Source organism: Crinia signifera, chromosome 11, assembly GCF_055691185.1.
Source record: "Crinia signifera chromosome 11, ASM5569118v1, whole genome shotgun sequence".
Classification (NCBI taxonomy): Eukaryota; Metazoa; Chordata; class Amphibia; order Anura; family Myobatrachidae; genus Crinia; species Crinia signifera.
In genome coordinates, this window is record NC_139227.1 from 38,264,373 (window position 1) to 38,278,622 (window position 14,250).

Here is a 14,250-nt window from a genome sequence, read left to right on the forward strand (position 1 = left end):
GGAAACTCATTCACCATTGAATTAATGTTCCCCCTGCTCCTCAGCGCTGCAAAGGCCGTGGGAGAAGAAGGCAGCTGATGACGTCATCAGCCCTCCCTCCTGTCAGCCGGGGAACGCCTGCGTTTTCCTTGGGAACACTCGCTGCCTGCTGCCAATCAAACAGCGAACGGCATGCGAGCCCTGACATTTGAACAAAGGGCTTGCGCGTCTGCTCTGATAGCCATGCATGCGAACAAACCTGAATCAGGCCTTTATGTCTGGGCCTCTCCTGAGTTTTTCAGGTTTTTTTTTTTAACCGGCTTGTTCTTAGCTCACCATCCATGTTGGCATAGAGGGAGAGTTTAATGGTGTGACAAGTGTAGTGTAGTATAGAGGCATCAAGCATGGCTAATGAAAACAGGGTACGTCTTACATTAATTGGTGGTTCATGTCGGCATAGACCCAAAAGACCTGTGAAAACTCATGTTGACCTTTCTTTGTGTCTATTGCTTTGATGTTGACCGTTTGACCCTGTCGACCTTTACCATGTCGACCGTTTGACCCTTTTGGGGTAGACCTATTGACTGTCTATGCACTATCTAATAATCCGCACCCTCCAGCTAGAAGGTGTATACTTGCACAGTGGATAACCTGTATTAACGCTGAGTATACTGTATTGCAGATAAGAACAAATGTCATGGAAGCAATCTCTGACAGAGGATGGGATCCAGTTCACCATGCAGCGTATAAAGACCATTTTTCTGCGCTGGAACATCTCATTGAGTCTTCAGGAAAGGAGAACCTTGAGGCCAAGACAGATGACTCTGTTCAAACCACACCATTGTTGCTGGCTGTCAGAAGTGGAAGCCTGCAGATGGTGCGTTTTTTGGTCACGCATGGTGCTGACCTTACATATGTGAACCGCCACAGACAGGGAGTGATAGAGATCTCTGCTCTTCATGGTCATCTTCATCTCCTCAAATACTTTACTAGTCTTGACCATCAGGACTTAAATGTATATAAGAAACTTGTCACCCTGCTGGACTCTGACATAGACGATGAGGTCCTTGGTGCTTGCTCGGCCATTTCCCAGTTGACCAGTCCATCAAATGATGGGTTATGTTGCTATTTGGACAACCTTGTAGACAATGGACTAGTGTCTAGGTTGGTTGAAGTCCTTCGCAAGAATGTTGCTGATGATTTGAAGATACCGGCGTTAAGTTTACTGAAGTGTATTTTGGGAACAGAAAAGGCCAAAAGAAAGATAAAAGAGAACAATCAGATGGAAGTATTTGTGTCGCTGGTCTTCACTGGATCTAGACTGCTGCTGTCAGACGTGATGGACTCAATATGCCAGCTGGCTAACGAGAAAGACATTGCCGAGGAATTCTCAGCCACCCTCATACCAGCCTTTAGGAAAGTGGTTTCCTACTTAGAACAAGAGGACCAAGAGGATATTGTAAAGCCAACTTTAAAAGCCTTGGGCCTACTGGCTGCTGGATCCTCGGTATTTAAGGACGCCATTGGGAAACAATCAGGTCTTCTTGCAATTGTGGTAAAACTCTTCCAGGTTTGTCAGTCCAAGTCCTTGCTTCTTGTTTGGAGTGATGCAGTGGGAAGGATTGCGGAGGAGAACGTAAATAACCAGAATATTTTCTTGGGTGAGAACATTGGCTCATGTCTTCTTCAGATGTTAAAGTCCAAAACCAAAGAGGTCCAGATGTCTGCAGTAAAAACTCTACACAGGTAATAATGCCTCTGTGCGTGTGTGTGTGTGTACCCGTTTTTGGTTTCTTAGTAAGTAAGCTATCTCTAAAGTTCAATTGGACTGTCTTACGTACGTGACCAACTTGTTTCCTTTAAAGACCAGTTAAGCCCTAAGGAGACGTGAATCTCGCCACGTTTCTGCCACATTAGAAGGCTGCATGACATGGGCGAGTGACTCCTGCCAGTGTGTTTAATCAAGTATTTAAACTTTATTCACATTGTCTTTCATCTGTCACAATACCAGGTGCTGAATTCAGTGCACATCCCTTCTTATAACTAATGTTGGTATTAGTCTAACTAACACTCCTACAAACAAAATGTATTTTATGAGAGCTTAGACCCTACCGCTCATATACAATATGAGCACAAAATGGGCTGGACTTGTTCCCTCAATACCGAGAGTCTCAAAACATTTGAGCTGGAAGAGGGGAGGAAGAGGTAGGGACATCCAATTAGGAGGGCCTACTTTATGTTTGTACACATTGGCCAGTGTTCACACAACAGATTATTGGCAAACTATGAATGCGCAATTTTGTTGCAGAGTGATTGACAGGAAGTGGCCGTTTAGAGATGTTTAAGGGAGCTGTTTGGTGAAAACACAGGTGTGTCCTTTCTGTTTTTGGGGCATGTACTTTCTGGTGGCTGATCGTACGTGCGTCTGATCAGCTACTGCCGTGTACATATGCATAGCCGTAGACCAACTTTCTCTATAATCTGCTAATGTGTACGAAATTGCGATCGAGTTTGCGATTGCTTTTTTATTATTATTATTATTATTATTATTGACATTGGGGTTTACCTGCGGCTATCTGACCACACCCCACAGGGAAAAAATATTCAAGTAAACTGTGCGGTAACGTCCTAACTCCACGGAAACTTTGGAATCAATGGATTTTCCTGTGCGTTAAATGCAAAATCTGGATTTTTTGAAGGCTGCGAGAAAAATATCCCGTCCCTGGCAATTCCCTGAAACCCAGCAGATAATTGAAAGTGCCCCATTTTGTTTTGCAGAATTTCTTATTTTAAAATAGATGTTCTTTTTAGTGTCAGTTATGCAATATCATTTTTTATTTTATTTATTTGGCAAGGTAATTATTCCAATTTTATAGAATACAGTATCTTCAAATGTTCTTTTAATGTGTGGAAGTCTTTACATGACTAATACAAGAAGTTATTTTTGCTTATTGGGCCTTAGCGAATATGGTATTGGTAGGTTTACAAAAAAACACAGGAGTGTCCCAGTATTTTTGGGGTGGGTCTCAGATGTCAGCAATGACCACTTCCAGCCCGCCTCAGTAACAGATTAGTGGAAGCTTTAGGCCCCTTTCACATGCTCCGGCTCCTGCCGGGCGGCGAAACCCCGCACGGCCAAGAAGCCGTGCCGCACTGAGAAGTTAACAATGGAGGGGATGGCCACAGCCTGGCAGCCGTCCTTTCCAGTGGTGGGATCCGGCTGCATCCGGCCGGCTGGGCCGTGGCCGTCCCGTGTGAATGGACACTATCGTGCAGGAGCCGGAGCGTATGAAATAGCCCTTAAGGTGTGTACACACGGAGCAATATGATTGCTGGCAATATATTGCTAACAATATATTGCTCAGCAATCATATTGCTCAGTGTCCCATCACTGATGAAAATGACACACTGCCGGGAGAAGAGGCAGGGGAAGTCACTGGTCGGAGGAGCATGCTCCTCTGACCAGCAACCATTAGGGGGCTGAAAATGGGAGCGCGCACCCGGCGATTTATCACCGGTGCACACTCCAATTGCTGGCAATATGGTTGCTCGGCGACCATATTGCCAGCGATTATAGCCCATGTGTACGCACCTTTAGACCTACTCACATTTGCTCAGGTGGAAAGTACCCTTTGATGTCCCAGGATTTGCATCCAAGCTTAATTAGACCCATCTGGGCCTGTTTCACCATGGGTTGCAAAAGCAAAATCTTTCTCTAATGGGCAAAACCATGCTGCACTGCAGGTGGGGCAGATGTAACATGTGCAGAGAGAGTTAGATTTGGGTGGGTTGTGTTCAAACTAAATTGCAGTGTAACACAAAGTCAGTATTTACCCTGCACAGAAACAAAATAACTCACCAAAATGTAAATCTCTCTGCACATGAAGGTTACATCTGCCCCACCTGCAGTGCTGAATCAGGCCAATATTCGTTTCTACTAACGAGACAATGAGATTCTTTTATTTACCAAGTTAGATGCTGACGATAAAGGACCCATCTGATTGTTTCCTAGACTTGTAGATGGGAATTCTGATGCGCAGAAGAGGATTATTGAGTCAAAAAGCTTCTCTCCGCTCGTACAGCTGCTCAGGAGGAGCAAATCGCAGCTGACGCAGGAGACCATCGGCACCACACTGTGGGCTCTGGCAGGATCGGACACAGAGACACGGAGAATGGTGGCGGCCAGAATAGGTCTGTATCGGGTGACAGATTTGTGTGTAGAACATTGCTGCGCGCCAAGGGTCTGGGTGTTACATTTCTGCTCCAAGAATGGGTCATTAAGTCCAGAATTGGATTAAGAATAACGTTTAGCTTCTCTGTGGTGTCACCTGTCACGTAGTTTAAGAATTACAAACACTTAATGCTTACAATAATTGCATTGACTTATAATGTTGGCGAATGTGCATAACAGAGGAGATATATTTAAATATACACATAGTTACCTCCCCTCCTGCATTCTGCTTGAGACTCCCTGACATGGCAGCAATCTCCCTCTCTCCCTCATGAGTCTAACCAGGGCTTAAAGTGCTCCTGGAGAGGTGGTGGAACTCCGCTCCCCTAACACCGCCCCCTACCCCCATTAGGCAGAGCCGAGAACAGTGCTAGGGAATTGTGCCTTACCACCCATAAAGGGATAATGGTCCCACCATACATGGTAGCACAATCGTATACACATTACACCACATGTAGTGCCCTTGATTCATATTAAGTCACACAGTAATTCCCCTTATACACATAATGCCCACAGTTGTTCATCTTAACTTTACATTATGTACGCCGTGACAGAAGAAGAAGCCGATGGGACAGGTTTTTCTGTTGGAATTACTGTTCAGGGCTATGGTGGAGGTGGAACTCAGTTCCCCCTACCATTAGAGGTGGTGGAACTCAGTTCCACCCAGTTCCCCCTCACTTTAACCCCTGAGTCTAACAATCTCCCTCATGTCACTTAGCCCACATTACACTGTTACATTTTTTGGGGGAAAAGGAATGAGAGACAGATACATTTACATTGAATCATCAGCACCATTTCCCAGCACTTTACCAAGTATAGTAGCTCTTACTAACTGCTTTGGGGATCATCTACATTTGGATATAAGTCATTCCTCTCAGATGTAGCAGTACACACCCACGCTTCTAGGGGCCACATTCACAATCTCTCCATATATGGAACTAGATATGCCCATTGGGTGGATCATGACACGCCCCCACAATGGGGCACTGTGCAAAATTCTATTACCAACTATAATCTCCCTGAAACTAGTTTTTAAAAGTAGGCAAGTATGGTGCATATACATTGTTCTCATTGTATCATATGAGTTTATGGACTACAGGGGGGAAATAAGCTGTTCTCCAATTTAGTGATAAGTATCGGTAGAAGCCCTGATCAGAGATAATCATCCTCTCCGATATAGCTAGTAGTATTTTTACCATTTGTCGACCTTCCCACCTGTGGACCCAACGGTGTCGACCTAATGACTGTCTATCTAAGTGATGTCGACAATTCGACCGTACACCGTCCAATTAGGGTTAGGCTGCAGGGAGGGGGAAGGGAGGATTAGGAGGAGCAGGGGGAGGGTAAGTATTCTTTCCAGACACCTGTCGGGATTTTCTCATAAGGATTCTAGTCGCTTGCATCTCATCCGTCGGTCGTCCGTATGTATTCTATTAAAATATTATTCATTGTTCTTTAGTCTACTTTATTGTTCTCTAAATTTCGGAGAAACCATTAACCAAAAATCCCAATGAAGTCTGATGGCTGTTTAAAAAATGTAAATCACAGTTCCTGAAGCCAAATAGGCGCGGACAATATTACAATATCTATTCTTTAAAATAATTTAAAATAAAAAATGACTTCTTTAGGTACATAAAATATATACTTAGTAAATGCCCAGTGATCTGTATATAACACTGCGGAGGCCCTTTCCTTCGTATCTCACCAGAACCTTCCTACCAGGCAGCAATAGGCCCCTATTGGCTTCACTTCGGCTGCTTATGAGCACAAGTCTGTGCTATGTATAGAGAAGGGGGTGATGGAGAACAGGCTGCCGGTAGAAGGAGTGGCAGGGATTGGGCACCCCATATGGGCTGGCATTTCCTACACTAACATACATCCAGCAACAGCTGGCGGTTACAAACAGAAAACCAACCTATGCATTTTGCAGGTATAACTTTGCTGGTTGAGTTCCTCTCGTCCCCGTCTGATGTGCTCAATCTGATTGGAGCCAGAGGTCTGATCGTTCTAGTGCAAGGACCCTACAACCTGAGGAACGCTGTGACGTCTGACGAAGGGGCGCGCCATCTTGTACGTCTCCTGAGATCCCACCGAGAGGATGTGGTGCTGGGGGCAATCCAAGCTCTGCAGCACATCTGCCTGGCAGTCGGTATGTGGACGCCATGTAATGACACGGATCGTGCACTTATCTGTGCTGTACTAAATGCACTGACTCACTGAGGGACATTTACTGACATAGGAGTTCTATGTCAGATGGGATGTTGCTGAGGGCAACCAATCAGATACTATCCATTATCTTCTAGTAGGTGCTATTCTGATTGGTTGCCCATAGTATATAGAACTCCCATCTTAGTAAATTTCCCCCATTGTCTGATATGCACCGTACTCATAAAGTCTAACGGCGGGCAGACACACTGACCTGGCTGGGCAGCTGTGATGACAAATAGCAGCGCTGCCGCTGCGGGACGGGACGGGACGCACAGTGGCGGCTATTAGATTTTTAAAATCCCTGTCAAATGACCGGCCGTTCTGTGATTGGCTGAGAGCTCTCTCAGCCAATCACAGAACGGCCGGTCATTTGACAGGAATTTTGAAAATCTAATAGCCGCCACTGTGCGTCCCGTCCCGCAGCGCTGCTATTTGTCATCACAGCTGCCCGGCCAGGTCAGCATCACTCGCCGCCGCCCGCCCCCACTACTGCCGCCGCCCGCCCCCACTGCTCCTCACCGCCCTGCAGCTCCCCATTTGTTTTACATGTGATAAATCGCAAGCGATTTATCACATGTAAAAACTGGCTCATCAAGTGCCAAATTGTATGTGAGCCTCCCGGGGAGCTGCCGGGCGGCTCACAGGAGAATTGGGTCCGACTTGTCCTAAGGACAAGTCGGCCTAATGTATGGGGGCCTTAAGAGGTAAATTTACTAAAACACCAAAATAGGAGGGGATGTTGCTCATAGCAACCAATCAGATGTTGTCATAATTTAGGATGCAATAGAGAAATGATAGACAGAATCTGATTGGTTGCTATGGGCAACATCACCTTTTTTTTTACCCACTGAGCATGTAACGTACCAAGGCTGTTCATCCCCGGAGTCTACATATGCGCTTTTGCATGCGCAGACCCCAAGCATCAGGAACGGGGAAGAATTCGCCCTGTTTCCGAATGACTCTGAATTAGGCCCTAAGTTCCCCCTACATCTGCTTATTCCCATGTGAGAGCTTCCACTCTTATGACATAATATTCTACGTTTCAGGAGTTGTGAATCAGTAACAATCTGTGATGATAGATTCCCATTAATAACGCTGAGCTTTTGTGAAGTGTAAACAGCATCAATCACACTCACAATGTAACACAGCGATGTGTATGCAAACAATAGGACTGTGCACAAATACAGGCTGATAGCCAACGGTGTATCACACACATAGCGGGTGAAAGTGTGCTGGAAACAGGCCTGGCAGCTCTTCCTCCGTCCTAGCTAGGGCCTTATTCTGAGCTGGATGCAAGGCCGGTGACGACCCCTTCCTGCGATTATCAGCAGGCTACACAGACGTACCACCAATCACACCAATCTGCCAGATGCCCCCATATCACACCTATCTGCCAGGCTCTCCACCAATTACACCTACAGTATCTGCCAGGCTCTCCACCAATCACTCCTATCTGCTAGGCTCTCCACCAATCACACCTACATCTGCCAGGCTCTGCACCAATCACTCCTATCTGCCATGCTCTCCACCAATCACATCTATCTGCCAGGCTCTCCACCAATCACACATATCTGCCAGGCTCTCCACCAATCACATCTATCTGCCAGGCTCTCCACCAATTACATCTATCTGCCAGGCTCTCCACCAATCACATCTATCTGCCAGGCTCTCCACCAATCACATCTATCTGCCAGGCTCTCCACCAATCACACCTATCTGCCAGGCTCTCCACCAATCACACCTATCTGCTAGGCTCTCCACCAATTACATCTATCTGCCAGGCTCTCCACCAATTACACCTACAGTATCTGCCAAGCTCTCCACCAATCACTCCTATCTGCTAGGCTCTCCACCAATCACACCTACATCTGCCAGGCTCTGCACCAATCACTCCTATCTGCCATGCTCTACACCAATCACATCTATCTGCCAGGCTCTCCACCAATCACACATATCTGCCAGGCTCTCCAGCAATCGCATCTATCTGCCAGGCTCTCCACCAATTACATCTATCTGCCAGGCTCTCCACCAATCACATCTATCTGCCAGGCTCTCCACCAATCACATCTATCTGCCAGGCTCTCCACCAATCACACCTACAGTATCTGCCAGGCTCTCCACCAATTACTCCTATCTGCCAGGCTTTCCACCAATCACATCTATCTGCCAGGCTCTGAATCAATCACATCTCTCTGCCAGGCTCTCCACCAATTACATCTATCTGCCAGGCTCTCTACCAATCACACCTATCTGCCAGGCTCTCCACCAATCACACCTACAGTATCTACCAGGCTCTCCACCAATCACTCCTATCTGCCAGGCTCTCTACCAATCACTCATATCTAACCTATATAACCTGCGCTGTCCATGTACAACAAGCAACAAGAGGCGTGAGCCATAGCCGTCATAGCCTGCACTATCCAATACAATCAGCAGCAACAGGCACAGAGGCGGCAGCCACAGCCATCATAGCCTGCACTGTCCATGTACAACCAGCAACAACAGGCACAGAGGCGGCAGCCACAACAACAGACACAGAGGTGGGAGCCACCACAGTCATAGCCTGCACTGTCTAATACAATCAGCAGCAACAGGCACAGAGGTGGCACCCACAGCCGTCATAGCCTGCTCTGTCCAGTACAATCAGCAGCAACAGGCACAGAGGCAGCAGCCACAGCCATCATAGCCTGCACTGTCCATGTAAAATCAGCAACAACAGGCACAGAGGCGGCAGCCACAGCCATCATAGCCTGCCCTGCACTGTCCATGTACAACCAGCAACAACAGGCACAGAGGTGGCAGCCACAGCCGTCATAGCCTGCTCTGTCCAATACAATCAGCAACAACAGGCACAGAGGCGGCAGCCACAGCCGTCATAGCCTGCACCAGTGGCGTAAGTTCTTCCCAGTTGCCCGGAGGCAAAATTAATATTGGTGCCCCCCCCCCCCCCCACACACACACACACAAACACAGCACCTTATATAAATATATATACAATGTATATATGCATGTGTGTATGCATGTATGTATATTATGTTTAAAATAAAGAGAGCGTGACATCCAAGGGGGGAGAGTCAGCCACAAAAGCATTATCGACAGCTTTCAATTAACTGATTTAAACTTGCAGAAGAGGAGAGGTGCCCCCTTGGGAGCAGGAGCCCGGTGGCAGATGACTCCATTGTCTCCCAAAGTTCTGCCTCTGGCCTGCACTGTCCATGTAAAATCAGCAACAACAGGCACAGAGGCGGCAGCCACAGCCATCATACCCTGCACTATCCCATACATTCAGCAACAGCCGGTTACAGAGGCAGCCACAGCCGTCATAGCCTGCACTGTCCATGTACAATCAGCAACAGCCGGTTACAGAGGCAGCAGCCTCAGCCGTCATAGCCTATACAATAGCCACCACACAGCCTTCAGTGCCACATCCTCATCAAATATCTGATTTGTTTTAGGTTTCATGCCACATGCCAGAAACCAAAGCGCCGTGACTAATTCTCAGGGGCTGAAGTTCCTGGTAGCGTTAATGAGACACGCCCAGTCTGAGCGCATCCAAGTAGAGGCAGCGCTGGCAATTGCGGCATCCATTCTAGGTAGGTGTAAAGGACACAACCTTCATTTCTTACAACATCTACAAAGTTTTGTTATCCTTTGTACAAGTAATGACCTGTACCACCCAGTGCTCAATTATTCAATATGTAGTCAATTATCATGTCATCATTCAGTGTCAACACATGTCGACATGATCTGAATGTGATACTTGCCTACTGTACAGGATCCTGCAGGATTTTTTGAAGATGGACATAATTTTGACATTGTGAAAGTCGAGGGGCACAGCGTTGGCAGCCATATTAGGGTTAGGCTGCAGTTACAGTGAAGGTTAGTGTTAGGCTTGATATACACTAAGAGGTACTTGTGTAATATCTGGGCGCCCGATTTTTTCATCGCATTGCATCACATGCAATATAGTGGCATACAATTCATGCGATGCGATTTTTCATTGTAAAGAATACAATGTATACATGTAAAGTAATCCGTGTCTCCTCGCGGGGCTCGCCAGGCTTCGGGCTCGGTATAAAATCAACTCCATGCGTAGTTGGATACTGGGGGTATGAAATCACCCATGGGTGACTATACAATTAAAAATCTGGTCTTTACAATGAAAAATCGAATCGCATCGCATGCCTTAAGGAGTGGCATGCAATGATAAAATCGGGCACCCAGATAATACACAAGTACCGACTAAGATGCTATGTTCACATGCTGTCTGTCAACGTTCCCAATGTTGGCATTATGTTAATGTCAGCCTTATGGGCATAATTCAGACCTGATTGCAGGGCGCATTTGGTTTGCAAATGGACAAAACCATCTGCAGAGAGAGTAAGATTTGGGTGGGGCGTGATCAAAATCTAAATTGCAGTGTAAGAATAAAGCAGCCAGTATTTACCCTGGACAGAAACAAACTAACTCCCCCAAATCTAACTCTCTCTGCACGTTACATCTGCCCCACCTGCAGTGCAGCATGGTTTTGTCCATTTGCAAACAAAATTTGATCATAATGGGGGGGTAAATTCAGCCCCATTCTGTTGGCGGGAGGTTTGCGCATGCGTATTTTTGTGCGTATGCAAACCCCGGCACCAAATGGCTTCGGTGATTTACATGTTTCCGCCCTCCCCGCCATTCGTTGCATCCCTGTGAAAGCGCTGGGTGTTCCCCTGGGGGCGCAGATGGGCTGATGCCTTCTGGGGGGGGGGGGAGGGGGGGGGCTGCTGACATCACAGGACGTCAGCGCCTGCCCCGTCTCCGGCAATTTGCAGAAAAAATAATAGTCAGTTCAGACTGACTTATTTCTGAAGGCAGGAGTAATGCGAATGATTTCTACTGCTAGCAGCCGCATGGGTGGGCATTCAGCTGCGAGGGTGGGGTATTTCTTGGGAAGCAAACCAGAGTGGGGGGGGGGGGGGTAGACCTTTACACTTGATCATGCCTGCAGAGGGAGGGGAGTACATATTGCCCCCATGTTAGTATTTGTACTTTTATATGTGTATCTGAGTCCTCCTGTTGCATTGTGCTCGTGCGAGTTGGTTGCTGTGTTCAAGTACCATCTTCTGCACATTGAACAGGGCATAGTGGAAACCAGGAGCTGATTGCCAGAAACTCAGAATTCAGTTACGGACACCTCCTCCTCCTGCTGCGATCGTCCAATGAGGAGGTCCGTCTGACCGCTGGATCCGCCCTGGCTACCTTCGCCTTCAACAGCACAAGCCAACAAATGAAAATTACCCAAAGTGGAGGAGTGACATGGAGTGACATTGGCCCATTCCTACAATCCACCAATCAGAATCACAGGGCTCTTGCGGCCTTTCAGGTACAAGAAATGAACCCATGAATATCACTGCTGTGTTTTGTCCCAGACTCCTGATTGAACGCTGATGTTTTCAGGACTGTGGAGCTTCTCTATCTTCCATCAGTACTGAATGCGGAATGAAGAGAGAGTCAGTAAATTATATAGATTAATATACATGATGAAAGAATGTGATTGGCTGATAGGGGCAACATCACTTATTTTAATTTGAACAAGCTTTAGTAAATGTACAGTATCGCTGTGATTATTCCCACACTGACCACACACACAGCTCTGGCGGAAGACGCAGATGGATTTGGGAATATTGGTCCAGCTTTAGTAAATCAAAAAAGCAAATAATATATGTCTTTAACATTTTATATTTCTGTGCAGGGTAAATACTGTCTGCATTTACATGGCACCCACAAATGTTAGGCGGCTTTATTTTTACACTGTAATTAAGATTTCAGTTTGAGCACACCCCACCCAAATTTAACTCTGCACCTGTTACATCTGCCGCACCTGCAGTGCAGCATGGTTTTGCCCATTGGCGTGCTTTTTTGCATAGCTAACGAAGCTGAATTGGTCCCACAGGAAGCAGTACCGCCCATATTCACACCGCAAGAGCTGGGCATGTCATGACAAACAGAGGTTTAATGTGTAAAGTGCTATATATATATATATGTCACATGTGTACTAGTAGATACACGATTAAACACACACCCGGCATTTATGGCTGAAGATATGAATGTGCGTGGCCCTTTCAGTATCCACATTCTGAAAACACCAGTCACCTCTCTTATGAAGCTTAGGCCCTTTACATAGTAACAAAGGATGTGTATCCCACTGACCTATGGAAACAAACACAATATTACCGCTATAACTATCTTAGGATCAACAGGCCAGCGAGCAAAGGAGAAGGAGATTGATGGTAAATGTCATGGTCTGTTTAGCACTTGATCCATTGAGTTCATAAAACGCACAAGCCCGTGAGATTGGTTCACTTTCTATAATACTTCCTTTTTATAGGACATTGGCCATAGGCAAATGCAGAGGGGGGGGGGGGTTCCGGTTGCTTGGAAACCCCCCTCCCTAGCTCACAACATGACTACAAAGGTAATATAACATGATTACTGTTAGGGGTGCATTACTAACAGTCCATGTATGGGGTTAATTATTAATACTATGGACAGTACTGGGTTTTCCTGCCTGTGTATGATGCACATTATAGCTGGTTAGGTGCTACAGTTGTGCTTATAAGTTTACATACCCTAGCAGAATTTGTGATTTTCTGGCCATTTGTCAGAGAATATGAATGATAACTCACAAACTTTTCTTTCACTCATGCTTAGTGCTTGGGTGAAGCCATTTATTGTCAAACAACTGTGTTTACTCTTTTTAAATCATAATGACAACAGAAACTACCCAAATGACCCTGATCAGAAGTTTACATACGTTGGAGATTCTGGCCTGATAACATGCACACAAGTTGACACAAACAGGTCTGAATGGCTACTAAAGGTAACCATCCTCACCTGTGATCTGTTTGCTTGTAATCAGTGTGTGTGTATAAAAGGTCAGTAAGTTTCTGGTCTCCTAAAAGACCCTTGCATCTTTCATCCATTGCTGCACTGACGTGTCTGGATTCTGATTGGGGAAAGCAAAAGAATTGTCAATGGATCTGCAGGAAAAGGTAATTGAACTGTAAAAAACAGGAAAGGGATATAAAAAGATATCCAAGCAATTGAGATTGCCAATCAGCAGTGTTCAAACTCTAATTAAGAAGTGGAAAATGAGGGATTCTATGGAAACCAAATCACGTTGAGATAGACCAACCAAAATTTCAGCCACAACTGCCAGGAAAATTGTTTGTGTGGACATTGTTTATTTGAGTGCCGCCATCCCCCAGGACCGTATGCGTAGCAGCCTTGGTGCTGCATATTGGAGGGCACCTGATCATTTTATTACATGCTAGCATTGGAGCTGTGAGAGCCGCGATTGAAGTGCCTCCCATGGAAATAGGGTTACCACCTAGTCCCTTTAATTCCGGACACATATTAATTACACAGGTTCTGTGGCTGGCTGACTTCAAGACTCCACTTCACCTGATTTTAAACTGCCACAGAACCTGTGTAATTAACATGTGTCCGGAATTAAAGGTCCTAGGTGGTAACCCTACATGGAAAGTATATATATATATATTGCTAATGCATGCATGTCCCAGATTAATAACAGCAATGCACTGTAGAAAATATACACATGCCCCAGAGTCCTCCTGTACAGTATAGTGTAATGATAATGTAACGTATGAATAATGTATAATGCTGGTTCACAGTCGGGAACTTGACCTCTAGAGTAGGAAGTGGTGGGCCCACAAGCACTGGGGTTTTCCCTGTATCTGTGTTGGGCAGTCTGACCCTGGCCATACCTGGATTTGCCACCAACCATAAAGCACGCGACCATACTGTCATTGCCTCAGCCAGTAACA

General features: G+C 46.1%; 1 protein-coding gene across 2 annotated transcripts in view; it reads left to right on the forward strand.

Moving 5' to 3' along the window:
• The first annotated feature begins 666 nt into the window (after positions 1 to 666).
• The window catches only part of LOC146045453 (uncharacterized), a 39,270-nt gene continuing 25,686 nt past the window's right edge, over positions 667 to 14,250 (forward strand). For both annotated transcript variants that reach the window (XM_083164282.1, XM_083164283.1), the window contains exons 1-5: positions 667 to 1,725; positions 3,992 to 4,170; positions 6,141 to 6,359; positions 9,874 to 10,011; positions 11,542 to 11,786. In XM_083164282.1, coding sequence (XP_083020408.1) covers positions 677 to 1,725; positions 3,992 to 4,170; positions 6,141 to 6,359; positions 9,874 to 10,011; positions 11,542 to 11,786 — 1,830 coding nt within the window. In that variant the 5' untranslated portion in view covers positions 667 to 676. The remainder of the gene's footprint in view (positions 1,726 to 3,991; positions 4,171 to 6,140; positions 6,360 to 9,873; positions 10,012 to 11,541; positions 11,787 to 14,250) is intronic.